This window comes from Cygnus atratus, chromosome 3 (genome assembly GCF_013377495.2).
Source record: "Cygnus atratus isolate AKBS03 ecotype Queensland, Australia chromosome 3, CAtr_DNAZoo_HiC_assembly, whole genome shotgun sequence".
Classification (NCBI taxonomy): domain Eukaryota; kingdom Metazoa; phylum Chordata; class Aves; order Anseriformes; family Anatidae; genus Cygnus; species Cygnus atratus.
The window spans coordinates 30986487-31008545 of NC_066364.1; the positions used below are offsets into that span (position 1 = coordinate 30986487).

The window sequence follows — 22059 nt, forward strand, 5'->3', positions numbered from 1 at the left end:
AAATATTAACCAAGGATCATAGGTATGATTGGTATACTGTTGACACTGTATTTGAAAAAAACAGCTTTGTAATATTATTTGCATCATATATTTAGATAAGCCATATCAATGTACTCTTACCAAGTTAGAAAACCTTGCTTCCCACTTAAAAAGCAAGCCAAGCCTTACTGACTGCACATTTCTTATTTTGACCAAGAAATTCATTAATACTTCCATTGTATCAGAATCATATTGCTTCAACTTAAAGGCAGAAGCCAAAGTGGCACTCGTTTCACACTTGACAGGGGTCAGCTGACTGCACTGCTTATCACACTTATCAGCTTTGGTCTAATAACTCTGCAAAACAGAGTAGCTTTCAAAAATATTATGAGTTGTACATTATGCTTCTAACAGTCATTACATATACAAACAACACTTATATGTGGCATCCCTGTATTTATAAAGCAGTACATAAATAATGACTATTTATAAAACATATTCAATGTCACATTTTTAAACAAAGCGATATTTACCCTTATCCAGAAGAACCATATACCCATATTTCGAATCCCTGCCATCGATGTGAAAATGAAGTACATAACAATAGTTGTAATAAGAATATAATCAAGTGGAAAAACCTAAAACAAGAAGCATACAAGTAGTTCAAATGACAATACAGCCTTCAAATTAGAAAACAAGCTCTCCCCCCAATGAAAGCAAACTAAGTAGTTTCTACCTGTAGTATCTGAGGTAGTAATAGACATTCTCTTTAAAAGTTATATAGCTAGCTCCAACTAGAGCTAGTATAGCTGGCTGCTACGAGAGCTTACACCATTAGTTTGTGAAAGTAACTCAGCATTTTTCTTAATTTAAACATGCCTTAATTTTGAATGAGATGTTACACATTTTCAGGCCAAATACCTGATTCTTTAAAATACACTGTCAGAACAAAATCCGCAGCAGCACAAATCATCTTAGAACTACATGGGCATTCTTTTTGTGATTATTTCTGAAAATGCTTGCATATAAAAAGTGATTGAACAGCTAGACAGAACACTGCTGCTGAACACTGCTCTTCCTACTGACCTACAAACTGAAGTGTTTAATCGTTTTTGAAACCATGGGATAAACAACGCTTCGTACCAACCCATTATACTGAGAAGGTGGAAAGAACTCAGCTAGGGGAGGGTAAAGCATTAACTTACAATTACAGCTTTTCCTTTTGTTAGCTTACCCACTACTGTTCGCAAAATTTCTATGTGGCCATGCTGCATTCCAGCTCTACTGAAGTTAGTAAATGTTTGTTCTAATGTAGGTTTTCTTTCAAAGAGGAATGCATAATTGTAACGTATGTAACTACACAGACTGTAGTGTATCTTTTCAATGGGTAAAAATAACATTAAAACCCAAAGTGCATTTACTGCACTTAAGGGTAATAAGCTATTAAGCACATAAACAAATTCAATGTTAGGTAGGCATGAGAAAAAAAATGGTTTTATTCTGTGCATAACAACTGGTGTCACACTTGACCATTTTCACCATCACATTTTCAGATACAAAATAGCCTCACGCACTGCTTTCCTACAGCAACTGACTTCAATCCACCCAAGATTTTCACATCAGTATCAGTAAAACAGATCACTGACAAGGAAGTCACCTTGCTTTTACAGAACATGCATCTAGAGAATTTTCTTTTAATAAATCACTTTAGAAATGTAGTTTGCCTTTTAGCAACTTAGCAAAAAAAAAAAAAAGAACCATCCTTATATCTGTACACCACCAACTCATTTACTTACTGTTTGAAGAACAGGTAACAGCATATTCAATGGATTAGTCAGATTAGTTCCTAAAATTATAAATCCAGAGTCGAAGCCAGCTGAATGTAGAGCCTTGTCTAAACTGTGGTAATTAAAAAAAAAGGGTAAGTATTACGGTTCTCCAAGAACTTTGTCTTCAGTTCAATTATAAAAGGCAGGTCAAAAAAAGCTGAACTAAAACCAAAGATTAAAAGCTTTTCTGTACTTATATAGACACATGCTGTTTTACAACACTCATTGCACTTGTTCTATGGAAAGGTACATTGATTTTTGCATCTCCTTGCCACTTTATTTTTTCCCTAGTTTGGAAACAGTTTATTTGCCCAGTCTGAAAAATTAAAGAAGCCAACATTTGAGACTACTGGTTAAATATCAACCTTCACTGAAATCACCACTTTTGCAGCTCTCTAAATCGCTTTCAATTCCATGAAACAATTACAATACAATGCACATGATAATGCATTATATATGTCATTTACTGCAAGGATAAGCACCTGTTACCCAGCCCAATGAGTACCTACACATTTAGATTCACTCAAGCACTCAAAATACTTCTACAGTCTGAATTAAGCTTTCTTGAAGTATATCCTTAATTTCCCTGCTGCATCAGAACTGCTTTAAGCAGCATGCAGTTAACCAAGCTGAACCACATCCTTCTTTGAACCTGTTTTAGCACATTTTGTTCAATTTCAATTATTACAATGAGAAAACCAGCACTAGCTATGGAAACATACCATAGGAAAGCAATGTGCTGACTCTTGAAGCAAACCACCCCTGAACTGACTTTGATGTTAGAAGAGAAAGTACATAGTTCAAGTGGATAAAAAGTGCTGAAATGTACTTACTTTGACAAGAAGAGAGAGACAGTGAAAAGCAGTGCCACGATGATGAAGAATACTCCCCACACAATCTAGAAGCAAAGATACATTACAATGAAACTTAAAATGCCTGCAGATGATACAGTAAGTGAAAACTTGTCTAAGTTTCAATACAGGACTAATGATCTTGGACCAGATCAGAGCTCAAACATGCTTAAAATAACTTTTTGGTAAGGACTTGACAGAAGCGCTAACAAAATGCTTCTTTAGTTAAACAGGTTTTATGTCAAGCATTCTAAAAGATAATCACCTAAGATGAGAACCACCTCTTTGTCTGGTGGATATACTAAACTCAGAACCAAGTGTTGAAGTACATCTCACAGAATCCCAGGATGGTTTAACTTGGAAGGGACCTTTAAAGATCACCTGGTCCAACCACCCTGGCACGAGAATTTCTTCCCAGTGTCTAATCTAAATCTACCCTCTTTCAGTTTAAAACCGTTACCCCTTGTCCTATCACTACATGCCCTTGTAAATTCTACGTACAAGTCAAATGTGCTACTAAGAACACAGATGAGATGTTAAATGAACACAGCATTTACCAGAACACACTACGTATACTTGCTATATAAAATGGAAAACCTTAACTATATGCATGTATTTGGGTTTAATTAAGGGAAATTAGAATTTATTTCCATGGCCACACTACCACATCTGTGTACCTCCTTTCAACAGAAAACAACCTGAGCAGAACTTACAAGGAATAACTCACCTTTCCCAATCAAGAGTTCCCTTCTGCAGAGCAACTTAGTAACACTGACAAAATCAGTTGGATGGGCTGACATAAAACTCAAGTAAATCAGCCTAAATACCAGCTCCACATCTTGCTTCTATCTGCAAGTCCTCAGTTAGTAAGCAGTATTGACTATTTCAAAGTAAGTTTCAAGCTTCAAGTTACAGAAAGCAGCTTTCAAAGTATTTTGACTCAAAGGTTTAAGTTACCCAGAAATTTACCTTTGAAGTGACGTGACGAATTCAGAATGGACCAGAAAAAAAAAATAAGATGCTTAGAACTACCAAGGTAGGAAGAAAGACACTTGAGCTTCAGGAATATGTAGATTCAACTTAAAAAGCTACCAATCTAAAATATATCTTAATCACTCATGGACAAACACAGATGAGATTACCGTGACCATATCACAATAGCCAGATAAAGGCCTCTCTTCTAGAGAAGGTTCTAGAACAACTTCCACACCCCTTCAGCTGCCCAAGAGGAGTCATTTGTCCCTTCTTTGGGCTGGATACTGTACTCGAGAATTTGAAAAACCAACCAAACAAAAAAAAAATCATCTGCTATGTTTATTTAGCCAACGAGTCATAAGCATAGCTAAGCACGGACAACTAATAAGGACCACTATAACTGAATCAGCTCCAGCTACTGTTTCTGAAGTCAGAGTTAGGCAGCTTTTGGCAAGCTTTTGCACAGGGCAATCTGAATCACCAATAGAAAACTGCCCGATGTACTAACTAAGAACAGAAGTTTCTCAGATCATACCCGTCCACAGCAAGCTCCCACTGTGTGTTAGCTGGACAGGAAACAGATGTTTAAAAACAATTAGGACCAGGTGTCTTAACCTTATATTACTTCATTACTTTCTGCCAACTACAAACAGTAGACAGGTATCCGTAACTCCTCTGGTATATACAAACAAGACAGGGATCTCCTGGAAAGAGTCCAGCGGAGAGCCACAAAGATGATACGGGGCCTGGAGCATCTCCCCTATGAGGAAAGGCTGAGAGATCTGGCTCTGTTCAGCCTTGAGAACAGAAGTCTGAGAGGGGATCTCATCAATGTTTATAAATACCTTAAGTGTGGGAGACAGAGGGATTTGGCCAACCTCTTCTCAGTGGTTTGTGGGGACAGGACAAAGGGTAATGGCCACAAAATGGAGCACAGGAAGTTCCGCACCAACACGCAAAAGAACTTCTTCACGGTGAGGGTGACGGAGCACTGGAACAGGCTGCCCAGGGAGGTTGTGGAGTCTCCTTCTTTGGAGATATTCAAAGCCCGTCTGGACGCCTACCTGGGCAACCTGCTCTCAGGAAACTGCTTTGGCAGGGGGGCTGGACCCGATGATTTCTTGAGGTCCCTGCCAACCCCTACAATTCTGTGATATGCCCGTGTTTTGAAATAATGCATTTCATTACACTCTTAAAAGTGGATAAGCAGTTAAAAAAGCACTCTTCTTCCTGTTTTAACCTCAAATCCAAAGCCTTTTCTATCTCAAACTTAAAGACCTTTGTTCTGCCTTAGTTCATCCTATGCTTCTACAGTGCTATTAAGACGACTGAGCCATAGGTTGATATTAATTGCAAACTGCTTATGTTCACACAATTTCAAAGCATCTATTGACTTAGGCCTTTCACAGAAGATATCCTTGGGTTATCTAGATTCTCCTCATAACTGGCGACAGGCCAATCAAGACTATTTCTACTCTATTAACCAAAATATAACTGATGAATAAAAGAATACTAACACTCAGACTAATAGCTGAGCTCACAACATGTGCAGTTGATCTGAGTCTTATCAAGTGAGATCAACCTGACGGTGTCACATTTAAAGCATCCTGCAGTTGAGTTCCATTTTGTATCTGGAGAACAGAAAGAGTAAGTCCTTCCTTTCCTCCCTTACCTCCCCGCAGCCTATGACAAGCTAGAAAAAACTTGCAGTTGAAGCTATATGCTCACTGTTGCCTTTTATTTGTCACCTGTACAAAAGACAGATCTGTCTTCTACAGACAGTGTTCCAGGGATATAACTGTACTGTTGTCTACTAGTTCAAGCCAACTAGAATCTCTTAAAAAGATTTTAGATACATCCATGAAAATTCACAAAGTGTTTTAATCTTTGTGTTACAGCACAAATGAGAAGGAATCCAAATCCCTGAGAACATGTTCGACTTCAGAGCAAAGGACAGGACTAAAACAAACCTCCTGTTCTTATAACTGGACTATTTATCAATGGGTGTTAAAAAGCTTTTAATATGAGAACAGGCAAAAACAAAAAGCCTAAGTTTCAGCCAAATAGCACACAGAGGAATTTAGGAAGGTCATTACTCAAGGAAAAAAAGCAACCCTCAATCTACATTAAAGAGAAGTTTAAACTTCCAATGCAAGATGAGATTTCTTCATACTCCATAGTTCTTTTGAAAGCAGGACCTCAAGGCAATCACAACTCAAGCTATGTTACCATTTCCCTATTACCAGAGCTGCTCCATTGCCAGACCACTTCCCCAAATCCCTCAGCTACAAAACACAAACCCCATCCCCACTCGTACTCAAAACATTTGCTGAAGAGCAGGTTGCAGACCTGCTGCCTTGCACTTATATCATTTTGATCAGCTGTGTCTGCTTGGGTTTCCGAATCTACAAGTCAAGTAACCGCATAAAAATGTGGTTCACTGTTTTTTGGCAACACTGCTGACATTACAAAGACAATGAGCAGAAACACTCGCTACTACAACTGATGTTGCTCCCTGAAATAAGTCCCTTTGGCATCTTTGTATTATGAAGCCTCTACACTAGCATATAAGGAAACAGCTGAAGCAGAGGACAGTAAGAACTGGTTTATTCAAAGCTTTGTTTTTACATTTGAACATATGGCATTAAAGAGATATGGATAAATAAAAAACAAGACAAAAGCGTGTAAATTGGCACGTCTCAATAGTAAAAGTGTGCCACTTCCAGGTCATGGCGGAAAGCTGACTTGTATTCTAGTGTAATAAACCAGAGCAAATGACTTAGAAATATTAATAATTAGTGTATTTTTCTACTTCAACTGTACATAATCAAATTACAAGCTTAAGCTCTTCTGACATTATTCGTGTTCCGTTTACACCATTTTTCTTAGTATCTCCCTTCAACTACCTAAACCTTCCCCCCATTATCACCCTTTGAGTTATGCAGTGAGCTCTTTGCCTCCTATCCCTACTCTCAGAAGTCAGTCAAGCTAAGCCATTTCATCCCTGGATAATTACAAAATGTTACTGAGATGATCATGGAAGTTAGGCCTCAGTTCATTTTGAGCCGGTGTGACCACCTGCTAAGCATACCCCTCCAAAAAAAACTAAAAGAATACTTGCCTGCCTAATTGTTTCTGGTGAAGAAAAAAAAAAAAAAAGAAACTGCAAGTCATCTTGTTACAGCTATTCCATGACTTTGAAGCAACAATGAAGCAAAATGAAAATTTAAAGGAGCAGTCATCCTCTCAGAGCTGGTATCCATTAGCAGAATAAAGAAAAGTAGTAGCACAGAAATGCAGTGTTATTGAACAGCTACACTGGCCAAGAAACAAAGCTGGATTTCTCACAGGTAAGAACTGCTATTTGGATTAGGTTTACCTGACAAGGTGCTGGCAGTGGGGGGGCTGTAGGGTTGCTATCTGGTAAGAGGTGGGGTGGTCCTACATGGGAAAGGGAAAAGACAATAAGGATGAAGGAGCTGCAAAGAAGAGATGTTTTAAACTGCACTGCCCATCCCCCTGTGCCACAGGGGAGTCAGAAATGAAGGGGGGAAGCTGAACCTTGGAAAAAGGTGGGGGTGGGTAGTGGAGTGCTGTCTTTCTCGCCTTCCAAATCTATTTTAATTAGCAACTAAATTATTTTTCCTCAAGGTTGTCCTGCCCATTATGGTAACTGGTACATGATCTCCCTATCTTTATCTCGATCCACAAGGTCTTCCTACCTTATTTCCTCCAATATCCCGTTCATGAAGAGTGAGGGAACAGCTGGCTGGGCATCTGCTAGCAAACTGAGTCAAGCCATGACACAACCTACTTTCCACAATGTGTCAGGTACCCTGGGAAAAAGGCTAAAAAAATATTGTTGGTACTAAGTATTTTGCTTAGCCTAAGTTTTACAGTTATCACTATATAAGCTTAGGACATGGAATAGTCACACCTCTTGCTTGTTATCCTCTCAGCCTCCGATTTAGAAGACAGCTGTGATTGCAGGAAGAAAGCCTGTCAGTTTAGCCACATCACCTCCTTGAGGCAGATGAACTGACTCATGACAGCACCTTTCTGCACAAGCACATCGCCAGCACAGGTGTTACCCAAAGCCCTGCACAGCAATTGCCTACTTTCCCCTTTTTCACTTCTCTGGAGAGAGGTGAAAGATCAAAAGCCCACAAAAAAGGAACAGAACAGATTCAAGAGGAATAACCTGACTCTCCACCCTCAATAACACATACTTAATACTTCTCTGAAGGCCTTCAGCAACAAGTAGAGAAACTGAAGCATCTATATATACAAAAAGTCCTTATGTCCTTAAGATTAGACAGAAGAACAGTTTGTATCTCCCTTCCTGAGTTCACATGTGCCACTTTCTACTCACCAAGAGAACACTGTTCTCTTTGTAGCACCTTCCATGTACTTGGACTGATGAAAATGGCTTTAAGTCCCCGCTTAAGATAAGGCACTTGAGTTTGTTTGCTCTGCTCACAAAGGGAACTCATTTTCAAAACTGAGCACTTATTTTCTATTATTGCTCACTTCAGACATCGCTTCAGTCCAGAAATGTTTTTAAGTCCCCCATGAAAAACCAATGCAGTACTCAAAACTTACCATTGTTGAGCAGACTTCCACATTTCACAACTTTGTTCACATACTGAGAGCAAACCTAACCACATGCTCTGTAATTTTTTCCTTAAAGTTTCTCTATCTATCCAGAAGAAAAAAAAATCTCTCATTGCTCAGAATATCAGATGAAAGTGTGATAAAGAAAGGAGAAGGAGTAGACTAGCTATCTACATGAAAGGTAAGATTCTGTAGGAAGAAACTAGAATAGTTTGATTTCACTTAATAACCCCATGCTGTCCCCTACTCACATCTTTGCGATCTTCTAGGTGTCTTGTTTTTAAGTGAATTGAAAAATTAGCAGCTTCATGTCTGAGTTGGACTTTATGATTCTTGTGTGGCCGTTCCAACTTGGGACATTCTGTTCTGAGTTTGATATATTTTTATACAGCTTGGAGTAAAACAAATGTAGTTTGCAAAATTTACTTCGGTCCATGTCAAAGAAAATACACTCTTCAGAAAAAAGTAAGTTTTGACTTTGACAAACTACATACTACTACCAGATATTTAGCTCTAACAAAATAATTAAAGCAAGAGTGTACGAAGACACTATACAATTATTATTAGAGAAGTCTGAATGTAAATACTAAATAAATACTGTAAAAAAAAAAAACAAACAACACACTGAAACTAAGTGTTTTTCCCAGGCATGTCATTATAGTCTGTCAATCCCAGCAAGGGTCTACAACCCAAAACAAAGCAGAGATAGCACTCTCCACATCTAGTAACTGATGCAAGTAGTTCCTCCTGAGGTTTGAGAGGCTTTTCTGCACTTCTATATTGATCAGAAGTATTATATATGACTATAGAAAGATCTCCTTCTCTTCATCTTGGGACAGAGTGGCTAGAAAGCTGTGCAGAGGAAAAAGATCTGGGGGTGTTGGTCAATGTTCACCTGAACATGAGCCAGCAGTGTGCCCAGCTGGCCAAGAAGGCCAACAGCATCCTGGCTTGTATCAGGAGCAGCGTAACCAGCAGTACCAGGGAGGAGAGCGTCCCACTGTACTCTGCTCTGGTGAGGCCGCACCTTGAATGCTGCGTTCAACTTTGGGCCCCTCACTACAAGAAGGACACCGAGGCCCTGGCGCGTGTCCAGAGAAGGGCTACAAAGCTGGTGAAGGGCCTGGAGCACAAGTCCTGTGAGGAGCAGCTGAGGGAACTGGGGTGGTTTAGTCTGGAGAAGAGGAGGCTCAGGGGAGACCTTATTGCTCTCTACAACTACCTGAAAGGAAGGTGTGGGGAGCTGGGGGTCAGCCTCCTCTCACAGGTAACTAGTGATAGGACTAGAGGGAATGGCCTCAAGTTGCGCCAGGGGAGGTTCAGGTTGGAAATGAGGAGACATTTCTTCTCAGAAAGAGCAGTCAGGCATTGGAAGGGGTTGCCCATTGAGGTAGTGGAGTCGCCGTCCCTGGGGGTGTTTAAGGAAAGGTTAGACGTGGCGCTTGGTTTAGTGTGTTGTCAGTGGTAGGGGGATGGTTGGACCAGATGATCTTGGAGTTTTTTTTCCAACCTTTATGATTCTATGATTCATAAAGCCACCAACTGAGCCACTCAGAAGTTACATGTGTGTGGAGGCAATTCAAATACTATTAGAGTAACAAGTAAAACAATTGTGCAAGAGTTGAGATGTTTATTAAGGTGATGGGTGTTATCACTTTCATAGGACAGCTCTAGGAAAAGTCAAAGTAAACACACGCTTTGTAACATGCTTCATAGCACAGTTTTATTCCAAGTTAAAATTTGCCAGGAAGAACTACTAAACTTCAGCTCTACTTTTTTAGTCTTGGATTCTTAGGTCAGCTACTCACTGAGAGGGTAAAAAAAACCAAACGATTCAAACCACAAGAACAATAAGACACTGAAATACTATCCTGACCGTAAGTAGCTAATGGTATCGTACACTATCCCATGAGAATACAATGAATTATTCAAGTCCCACAGACACTACATGCAACCAACGCATTTCGCAAAATTAAGGTTAATGTTAGAAGTTAAAGAAACTACACAAACTGTTCACGTTGATTCAGAATAGTTACATTCATCTTTTATTCAAAAGGGTTTAATCTAGATTTTTAAGTTATCATTGAAAGATAACTCCACTAAGAATTTTATACTGAAAGCTTCTGTCCGACTAATCTCAGCCTGTTTCCATTGGTACTCAGAATTAACAATAGCAGTGGCAGAGCAAATTGCTCATAGCCCCCCTCATCCTTACAAAGTACAGACTAAAGTCATACTAAAATTACTACCTGCAGTTGGCAAGAAATACTTTATGTCAATACTGTTCCATAGAAGTACTTTTATTTTTATTTTTATTTTTATTTTCTTTTAAACCAGGTATATACATAAGTCAACTAAGATTAAAAGACCAAGATGAAAGCTTTGACACTGTAAGAGTCTCTTTTGCACCAGTTAAGCATCAGGGTTGAAGTTCTACATATCCAGCTTACTATTGATCAAGAAATTACTTCGCAAGATGCTCATTCCAAATGCATATATTCTTGTCAACATCTCTCACTTTTGCTGGCTACATGTAATTTTAACTAATCAACTGACAGCTATGGAATTCTTTGTTCTCTTCTTCCTATCTTCACATGCTTGAGAAAAAATAATTGGATTTGCCATGGCAATAACACAATAGTACATTTTACATTCCCCTTATCATATGTTGTTTTTAATATATTGCACCACTCCTAACTGTTCTTAACTACCTTATGGTTAGCCACAACGCAAGCTCTAAAAAAAAAAAAAAGTCAGATGTAGTTACACATTAATCTTCAACATGTGTTCACTGTGCCCTCTCTGCCCCCAAGTAACTACTTTTTTCATGTCCTCTCTACAGGAAAGAGCTCTTCTGGCCATAGAAAATAAGTTAAAGAACAAGGAAAATGTCACAGATTTTAAAGAATAAGCAACAAGATGAAAGAAAAAGGGCTATAGCCAATCAAGTTAAAGACAAAAATAATCAGGGTAGCAAAGGTCTAATACAAGATTAAGTCTATTCCATCCCTTATAATCCAAGGTAAGGATATCCATAAATCCATGTCTTTTTTTTTTTTTTTAAATATTTTGCTTTTGAAGCAAATCATGTTCCAATTATATGATCAAAGATGCTAGAGCTACTTTTTATCAGACATACACTAAGTGTGGGTACTGCTTCCAGGTCTCTATTTCCATTCCTCTCTTCAGTTTCTAACACCTCTGTAATCCCCTCTTTCTTAACCACGAGACAAGCAGATACACCTGGAAGATGCATCAAGCTAGACATGGTTTTTTTCCACAACCTGTCAGTCACGCAACTTAGACTTAATAGTGAAACAGGCCTTAGCCTACAGGAATCTATTCGAAGTGTTGTATCTATTTTTCTCCACAAGATGTCAATCTCATTTCTGTAAATGCATCTATGCAGACAAACTCATTTTGAAAATTGCTGACACTTCTTTAGTATGGACTAGGTCCTACATGTGCATGCATTACATACACCATTTTATCTGCACACACAGGCTTCAAAACAAAATGACAGAAAACACAATATGTTGGTGTATAAGGTATGAGTGGCAAGGTTTTAGTAGTGGAATGTTGCAGGGGTGGCTTCTGTGAGAAGAGGCCAGGAGTTGCCTTCTGCTGGACACAGCTGGTTCCAACTGCAGGACACAGCTGAGCCCATCATCCAAGCTGGTGGCACCTCTGTAAAACATTTAATAAAGGGCACCACACTAGTGGCATGGCAGTGAGGGGTGAAGAAAAAATGAAAAATTTAAAACATTGAGGTCATAGAAGGAAGAAGAGGAAAAAGTATTCTGTGCCAGAAAAAAAAAAAGATTTCCTCCACAACCCATGAAAGATGCTGTGATACAGTCCTCCAATCTGTAGAGGACCCAGATAGGAGCAGGTTCCTCCCTCCCCCTCTCCCCCACCTACTACCCACCCAAGAACTGCAGCCTGTGGGAAGATCCATGCTAGAGCACAGGGAAAGCTTGAAGAGAAAGGAGATGAACTGACCATAAATCTCCTAGAAGACAATGGGGAAGAAGTAAAGGAATCGGGTATGGAGCGAAGTTGAGCCTAGGAAAAAGGAGGTGGGGAGGCTGGAGGAAGGTGTTTCGAGTTTTATCTTTGTTTCACACTATTGCCAGTTTAGATAGATTTGGGTAAACTAGACTACCTTTCCCCCTCAAATTGAATCTGTTTTGCCCACGATGGTAATTGGTAAGTGGTCTCCCTATCTTCATGTTAACTGGCAAGTTTTTTTTCCACCTCATTTTTAACCCTTATCCTGTGGAGAAGAGAGAACAAGAAAAAAAAAGCTGGGTTGGTGCATGGCAGCTGGCCACTGGCAACCTACCACAACTGGGAGACACACTGTAAAAGAAATCTTTGTTAGGAATTTTCAGATTCTTCAAAGGACAACAGAGTATGTGGACCAGGGAAATTAAATTAATCGAGGGGACTAAGGAATGCTTTGAGAGAGGAATGAAAGTGCCCACGGTTAAGGAACAAGGAAGCAGACAACAGAATTGGTCATTTCTCAGAAAGGAGGTCACTACAGTGCTAGAACAAACTGAATAACATTGAGGATAGGTAAAGACAAAGGCTTAAAAGAACCTCAGCACTAAGTGATGAGAATAAATGAAATTCAAGGTATAATAGATATAAAATGAAACACATGGGTTGATATACCCAGAGGAGCTAGATTAGGGTTGGATAAATGTAACTGCTTGGTGTGTGTGTGCATGACATGAAAGCCCTGTTTTTACTTTAGAAGAGAGAAGAGAAGGAACCTAAGCTTTGAAATCAGTGATCAAAGTGTCAATCCTCTATCAACGTGATTACAAGACAGTGTCTTCAGAGAATCCCACAGAGACAGAGTTGCAGCATTTGTTTCCCAAGAGTACAAAACACACACCACCAATTTGTCTGCAGTTAAGCAGGTAGCACTGTTAGGAGCATGTTCCAAGATCTCTAAAACTGACAGAGTTGGTGGTCACAATATCCAAAATTAGCAACTAGCAGCTATCTATTTATTTTTTGGTAAGAGTTGTAGAATGGAAAACATGGTATCAGAAAGACAAATGTAACCTCATGCTCTTGGAGCTCTGCTAGGTGACAAGGCTGGATGAGCAAAGAACAGCAATATGCCCCCTACCCCCCCACCCCCCTGAAGCCAATCATCTACTCAAGGAACCATTTTACTTGCAGGATAATGAAAAGTGATAAAATAACACATTTGCAAGTCTGCATTGGAAGCAGTCCAAGTATTAATATTTTCTCTATTGTCAGAAAAAAGGAGTAAGGTTATCATAGCAAAAGCTAAACAAGTTGACCACAGAAATAAGATAAAGGTCCTTTTAGCTCCAACTTAACTATCTATCTTAGCCAAGCATATGTTCTGGTATTTTAATCACTAAGTGGCTTCTTACAATTTTATACTAGCACTTCTCTTTATACTACACAAGACTATAGTGACTACTCATGCCTTGCACTTAAAGGCTTCAAATAGAGAAATATGGTATGTAAGGCTACATGTCATATATATATACACACCCACACACAGTTACACACACCTTTCTAGGGATCATTTGAAACAGACAGGACTTGCTGCTTTTCAGTCTTAATTGTATTTTAATAAAGTAAAAAGCTATCCAAGAGCTCAAAGAGCTTGCTGTAAGGTTGTCATGGGGTATAGTAATAATAAGCAGTTGTTATTCAGTATGGTAATTGATAAACTTGTCCTATGATTTATATGGGAAGAAGCCTGGAAGGTATTACATGCAACTTAACTCTCAAAATGTGTCAAAACTTGTTACCTTTAGAGGTCGGATAGCTTCACAGAACTTCGCCCACCAACTTTTCTCAACTGATTCCAGATGCCTCTCTCTCCTTCGAAGTGTTCTTAGTCTCTCTTCTAGCTGTTGCACAGTCCGTCTATCCCTTGATGACAGAGGTCGACCATCTCTGCACTGATTATCAGAAAATATTGCAAGCGATCAAGGAACACAATCAAAGAACAGACTTGGTATCTAGTTTAATGCATTACAACAACTCTAAGATTTGTTGGTATATAACTCATACTCTTTCTATACCACTTCAGGTATAGAAAGGCATCTTCCCCATATCCTCTTCAACACCCTGAAGTGACTTAAAAAAAACTTCAAAACCAGCCTAAGCTGTAAGACTAATTGAATCCAGAGGGCATACTAATAGCAGAAGACCAGACTACACACCTAACCTAATGTAAAGATTGAGTAAGATACATTTGCAGTTCTGCATGTTTTCATTGCACTCATTTCATTGCCTCATTTTCTTCATGATTTCTCACAAATGTAATCGACTAAGATTTCAATTAAACACTAAGGCAGAATCCGACCATAATCCATAAATCAAGGAAAATTAGGTGGTACCAGTGGTCACATTAAATTATAGAAATAACTAGAACAAAGTCATTCTGCCTTCTGATCTTAATTGTCTTGTTACCAAACCCAGCTAACACTAGGTGCTTGCAAACTCTCATAATCCAACAGTCTTCTGTAACAAGCAATGCTCTATTTTTCCAGGACTTTCTCATTTTTCTCATTGATTTCAGTAATCAAAATGCCTTTGCTGTAGCCATATTTTGCACAAAACCAAAAACTTTATAATTTAAACAACAGAAGGCTACTTTTTAGGTTTCATTATGCAAGATTCGTAGAATGTGAAGGTATTCACACTATATGGAAATAGCAAGTATCAAGCAGAGCCTGTCAGAACCATTTCAACACTGCTGGGAATCTACCACCACAGAGCACATAACAGCACATATGGACTACCAGGATGAAAACGCTCGTATCTTAATGTCCCTTCTTTCCCATCCCCCCCACTCAGGGCTGTGAAAACCACTGGTCAAAACATTATCTGAAATGGGCTGGGAAAAGGGTAGGTGATTACCCCCAGCACCTTACACATACAGGAAAAATCTGTTCAGCACTCCCAAGTAGTTAGAGCTTTCCTGCTTCTATTATGCGCAGCATTTCAGTAAGCTGCAAAGCCATCACAGATTTACACATGGCATTAGCATCCTGATGTTTAGAAATCGAAACAGATTTCCCAAAGTACACATTTAACAAATAAATGTTTTATAACAAAGTACATTAACTTTGAAGCACGAATATTTAGAGCTGTTACTTATTCATAAAGATGATTAATAGTTTGATGAATCTGACTTGTGGCAGATCCATGCAGCAAGTATCCAACGCTGATAATAACTGAGTAAGCATCAAAAAATTGGATGCTATAACTGGTAGTAGACTAGAGCGAGGTTAACATTCTCCGCTTCCACCAGGTGTGTCTCTTCCATATATCTAAGCAGCACTGCAGAAATTCAAGTTTAGCTCATCAGCACTATTAGCAGCGAGATACAAATAACTACTGCTGATAGACTGATAAAGAAACCCTCATCTCTACTACACAAGTAACCATGTCCATTTCCAAATAGCTCAAGAATTGCAAGCGCTGATCACATCTATCTTGCTACTCTTTCCATTTGTCTGGAACAAAAAAAACCCTCATAGTATGAGCATAAACTGGTAAGCCAAGCAAGAAAAAAAGATCCTTAGTTTAAGTGAGAAGCGTAAAGCGGATACCTTGGACTTAATCCTTAACATACGTTGCTCCACTTCTTCAATATCTTCAGTGTTCTCCAAACGTTCATAAGCTGCACTGGTAGTTCCTTTAATCAAGTTTAGAGGCAAAGCTGACATACCATAAGCCTAAAACAAAGAAAGGAAAAGAAAATATATACAAAGAAGATATATACTCAAATTTTCTGCTAGACTGTTTCACCTAATTAGTCTACCATATGTTGTAGCTCTAAGGTATCACAGTAGTTTAATTCATTTTTGAGTAAAACAGAATAAACACTATGCAGGTTCCAGTGTCCCACATTGCTCCCAAAGTAAATTTCTCAAGATCGTTGAGACAATAACATAAGTTAAAACTTTACGTAAGCATAACCCACAGAAGACTTTTCAAGCTAGTCCATTTTTGGTCAATTCATTCACCTTTCTAAAACTTCCTCAACTCAGTTCCTAATCACAACATCGTATAATAAAGGAATTTGTACATAATGAACCTTAATAGTTTTAGAAGTAAAGCAAAAACAGTTTCCTTATTAGCCAATACCCCTCAACTTATTTTTTAAATGAAGTTACCTAGAAAGTACCTGATTTACTATAAAAATTTCTGTAGTAAAAAAAAAAAAGAAGCTAGGTGAAAAGCCTAAACTCATTCATATTCAAAAGACTACTTAAATATCCATTCACATCCATAAACATCTGTTAGCACCAACTCCTAGCTATAAATCCTATACCATTCAAAGTGTCCGCCTATTATTTCTATGTAACACTACATTGGAAAAATCCGGGCATAAAGTCTGCAAGCTTTCTACTATCACAAAGAAAAAGTATGTAAGGTGAGATACACAGAAGCATTTCATCGATTCCTCCCCACTCCCCTCTGAATTTTACAGACCTAGGCAAAAGTCAAAAAGTTAACTATGGCTGATTTGTTTTATTGGGGGTGGGAGGCTGCTGGTGACAGTTTTTCCATAGTGCTGAGCTCAGCAGCAAGGTTCTGGAACAGAATTTCAACGAACAAATACTGTTTCCTACAGTGCTTGATATCTGAATATTATCTAACTTCAGAAATCAGCAGTTTTATAGATGTTCATAGGCATACTACTTCCTCCTCCAAGTACAGCTTTGTATTTCTTACAATATTTAACCAAATGCTGAAGTGTTATAAATGTCTACATGCATGATAGGTCAGACCACATGAGCTTTCTATACACAAGAATTGATTTGACCTCTTTGAGAACCTGCTCAGACACACTGATGTCTCATGAACAGTACACTCAAAGAAAGAAGCTGTACATGTTCAACATACTTTTCAACATGCCAGATACCCTGCCATAAACAGGTATTTCTAAGCCCCTTGGACACGAGTCTTATTTACTAGCACTGTAGCTCAAATATTCATTAGCTAGCATTTCAGTATAAATATATGCCAAATATATGCCACTGAGCCCACAGACTTCAGTTTCTCTCTTCAAATGACAATATTTCATTGTTTCAAGGTACATTTCTTCAAAAATTATGCTAGGAAAAAATGGAACAGAAGTTTAGTAGTCTCACAGTCTTCTTCACTTATTGTGGAATTAGGCTTCTTACATTCATTGTGACAGTTACCAGTAAGGTGGTGGAACACTGTTAGTTAATTTCAACAAGCAGATAGCACGTCTCTCTCAACAGGCTTCAAACCCAAGGAAACAGTGATACCTGTTAAATCACCTGAAAGCATTTAAGAGGGGGTAAGAGAAAAGTATTTTCCCTAAAATATTTCTTGAAATGTTCATTAGTGAAGAACACATTGTTAGATCTTTCTCAACTTGCACTACCCAAACTTTTTCTTGCACAGGAAAAAGCCATATTAGAAGTGGTTTTAACTTAGACTCCTAGAGAATACGGTAGACTTTAAGATCTCTCTGATCATCAGTGGGATAGTAAGACATACTGCTCTTTCAAGTCATCAATACAGACAGAGAATGAAGTACAGAAAGACAAGTCATCTAGATTTAGGTTGGAAATTAGATTGAGGTTCAGGTTGGAAATGAGGAGAAATTTCTTCTCAGAAAGAGCAGTCAAGCATTGGGACGGGTTGCCCAGGGAGGTGGTGGAGTCACCGTCCCTGGGGGTGTTCAAGGAAAGGTTGGACCTGGTGCTTAGGGACATGGTTTAGTGGGTGACTTTGGTGGTAGGGGGATGGTTGGACCAGATGATCTTGGGAGGGCTTTTCCAACCTTAATGATTCTAAGTCACATGGAAACAACAACCAGCTCAATATTGTTTACGCAATGTTAGTAGGCATTGAAGAACAGTGAGAATCATACTCTAGCTGTTCTCAGCGTGCCACAGAACACAAATATACTTTTTATTCTAGAAATCACTAAGCACTAAGATACCACATTAGAGATTACCCTAGCATTACGTCAGTTTGCTTAGTCTTCAGGCTTCGTGTGTTCTTTCCTTCCCATCTTGTCAACAGCAGATCCAGCCACTCTCCTCACATCCTCCAGGAAAAACTAGATGTTAAGAAGTAACAGATGCTGCTCTTTTTTCCTTTTGTCTCTTGCAGGCTCAGAATCTTACAACACCTTAGGGTTGCCAAAATTCCCCAGCCTGTGACTACATAAGGCATTATTAGTCTGTCTTACTAGTCACCTGCTAAGTTTATAGTGATCTGTAAGCGCAAGATATAAAATAAGTGATGTTGAAATAAGTTGTAAAAATCCCATTTTACAGAAGTTGCAGCAAGTAAGTACTTCAGGGATAAACTCTTAGTAAGATCCAGAAAGGTTGGGAATCATAACTGCTAGTCTAACATTTTTTAAATTGCACAAGCTACCAAAAGATTTCCACTGAAGGTGTATTATGAAGTTGGGAACACCTAATATGCAACCAGATGAGCCATAAGCACACAGATCGGTCATTAGCACAGAGGGAAAAAAAACACATTTTAAATGTGAATGCAGTAGATGCATTTAGAAATGAGGTAAATACCTAAAACTACGTTCTGAACACCTACTGAAAAATGCCTGAAGCTATCAAGCATTATAGGTTAATTAAAAGCTGATTATGTTTCATAACCTACATCTGCTGTGTTCAACTAATAAAATATGGTCTAATGACTTAAACGTGGCCCAAGCAATAATCTCTCCTTGTTAAAGATCAAACAGAACAAGTTGATTCTGGTCTTGGTACACAGCTAGCACTATAACTGACAGTAGTTCACCAGCTTTTCTTAAGGTAACAATATTAAGAACTAAGCCTGTGATTTCACGAAATTACCAGAAAGTACTTGTATAGCATAGAAGAAAGTCCCTGTTCTTTTTATTTTAAAAGTCCATATAGCTGATACAGCTTTTAAGTGCTATCCCTAAGGTGTTTTAAAAGGGGTGTGCACGTATACACACAGTCTTGTGCAAAATGCCTAGAAATTAATCCTGATGAACATCTCTTGCAGAGCACTGCCCTCTAGCGAAGTTGCATGAAACAGCCAATTTAAAAGGTAAGTCATTTTACTATTATATCACTGTATAAAAGGCATAAACAAGCAAAGTACTCACAACTCTAATGGTCCAAAATAAACCCCAAAGTTCCCATCGTCTTATAACAGCCTGTTTCAAGACTTCAGCTGAAAGTGTGACCACAAAAACGTGCAATTCTACCAACTAAACCCTTATCAAAAAGGGATCCATTCAGGTTAGATACCTTACGCTTAGGATATGCAGTGCTTTAAAGACATACAAGTCAAATATAAATTAATTTTCCATGGTATGAAAGCCCCATAAAAAAACAAAAACTTAATTTCAAAAATATTTTGGTATAGAAGTGTTCTATATTCACTATTTTTTCATTTGAATTACATTAAGTACAAGGGAAGCCACACAATACTTTTTTTTTCCCTTTATAGCATATGATATAGTTCAATTGCCTACACTGAACAGTATTTCATATGGATACAATGCAGCATTGCTTGTGTTGGAGCAGGCAAGCTAGTACAACTGAGTCAAATGTGGTGCACTTTAACGTATCACACCAATACAGGAAACACTTGTATATAAGCTTGTATACAAGGCACTAATGCAGCACCTTTTCTTTAAGCTGTACCTTTCTTTTCTGCACACCTACACTGTACTTTTTTTTTTTTTGTATAGCAATCTGATTCTACACGTAATAGTCAACTGTTTGCCTCACAGCAAAAAATCTGTCTTTATATCTGGCTCTTTACCCATACTATCATTCTAAAGATAAAAGTCAGAATTAGAGAATCTTATTTCTGGAACGCTATTCTGGACAGCTAACAGTTACAGTGGTTCACACATCTTTCCTAAATTGTGAAGAATAAAGGAGAAAGCCTCTTAAATAAATCTGAGGATGTAAGACCATCTCATGGACAGGCTTTTGTTGTTGTTTGTGGGATGTTTTTTTTTTTCCTGAATGCTCATTTCATATGGCTTGGGAAATCATTCAGTATATTCACTAGCAAAAATTCAGTTCCTTTATGTTAAGTTTTATTAGCAACTGAAGACTGGATATGAGAGCACAACAATTTTTCACAGAACACTTAAAATCTCAGGTTACAGAACAAACTGATCTTACTGAACATACCAGTTCAGTTTGGCATTTCTTATGTCATCTCCTGCATACATAATGAACGGTATGCTGAATACCTGTTCACCGGTTCCTCTAACTCATCACTACAGTACCTTTCTGCTTTACGTTAATACATTCACCTTCGTATTTCATATTAATGAACTTTAATCTCCACTGCACAGAGTCAAAAGAAACACTGGGAAAAATAAGTGAGACTAAGCTGGCCAAAAAGTGCCATTAAGGTTTGTAAGATGCAGAAGCCAAGGAGTTGCAGTACTTATGTTCAAGGACAACAGCCTCTGCTCTACAGCACGCACAGTGAGCTTGTGCTTGCTGGACATGTTACTTAACTGTTAGAAAATTTAACTTTATCAGTTGAGAAACTGAGCATAACTATTATACCCAGCTGTTGTTTTTCTGCATTGCTCCATCAGGCACAGAAGAGCATTAACAACCAAAAGATTAACTTGCTTTCAAAGTATAATCTCTAAAATCGCAAAAGTACAAAACTATCATTGATCCAGTAGTTTAACATCTATAGATCTCCATGGCTGCAGTAGGAATCGGGCTGTTAAAGCAAAAGAACAAGGTGGTTTGCTATTTCGGATATTTATTTGTTCATGAAGAAGTGACTGTAATCAAAGAACTACGTTTCTTTTGTATTTAAGAAGTGATATTGAAGTGATTAAGTGGTAACGACCATAAAAGCTGCTAACTTGTAGGTTTCTCAATAACTGTTTGAAGTCTACCTAAGAAGTTCAGTAGTAAACGAGTGCTTTTAAGGTTAGGTAGATTACAAAAGGCTTTAAGCTTCTTCCCCTTCAATATAAATAAGTCAAATGAAAGAAAAGTAAATCATACTCTGGACAAAAATTAGGTGTGAAAAGATCATTAATTTTGTCAGCTGACAAACTGAATTTTGTACCGTCTTCTCTCTCAGGATGAAGGAGAAGGGATCACTTTACTATTTCATAAAAAGTCAAATAACGCTTATTAAATGTTTTGGAAAAATTACAAAGCCAATTATAATCATCCTTCAAGGACACGCTAAATGAGATGCAAAAGATCACTCAAAAATTAATCTGCCTATCATTGTGTGAGTAATATGTTATTCTGCCTTGAATTCAAATAGCAATCTGGAGCTGACAACAACTATTGTATTAATACCTAGGGCAATGTAAAACCATTCCAATGCAAAACACATTAATGAAAGAATAGATTCAAATTACATCATCTATGAAACTATTTCAAACAAAGCACTGCAGTCCTGATTTATCATTTTCTTATTATATCGCATATTTATAAACACAGAAAGCTGTCAGTATAAATCATCAAGGTCATGGATCTTGAGACCCCCTAAGGATCACTTATTCATATTTTTTACAAATGTATTTTAAAAACCAAGTGCTGTACTTTAGTATTATGCATTACATAACACCAAAAAAGCAGATTTGAGCTATTAAGGTTTCGCAACAGAAAAGGAACCAGCAATTAAAGACTATATTGGAAATTGAGCCACACCAAGAAAAAAGTTCACACAACATTGCTAATTTAAACATTGCATGTACTTTGAAAAAAGTGATATAATTTCACACTCTTGTCAGTAATATGGACATATCTATG

General features: G+C 38.1%; 1 protein-coding gene across 1 annotated transcript in view; it reads right to left on the bottom strand.

Moving 5' to 3' along the window:
• LMBRD1 (LMBR1 domain containing 1) overlaps positions 1-22059 on the bottom strand; it is a 78410-nt gene that overhangs the window by 20683 nt on the left and 35668 nt on the right. The window contains exons 8-12 of the mRNA XM_035543019.2: positions 15868-15993; positions 14056-14208; positions 2642-2706; positions 1776-1878; positions 513-617 (exon numbers count right to left, since the gene is read on the bottom strand). Coding sequence (XP_035398912.1) covers positions 513-617; positions 1776-1878; positions 2642-2706; positions 14056-14208; positions 15868-15993 — 552 coding nt within the window. The remainder of the gene's footprint in view (positions 1-512; positions 618-1775; positions 1879-2641; positions 2707-14055; positions 14209-15867; positions 15994-22059) is intronic.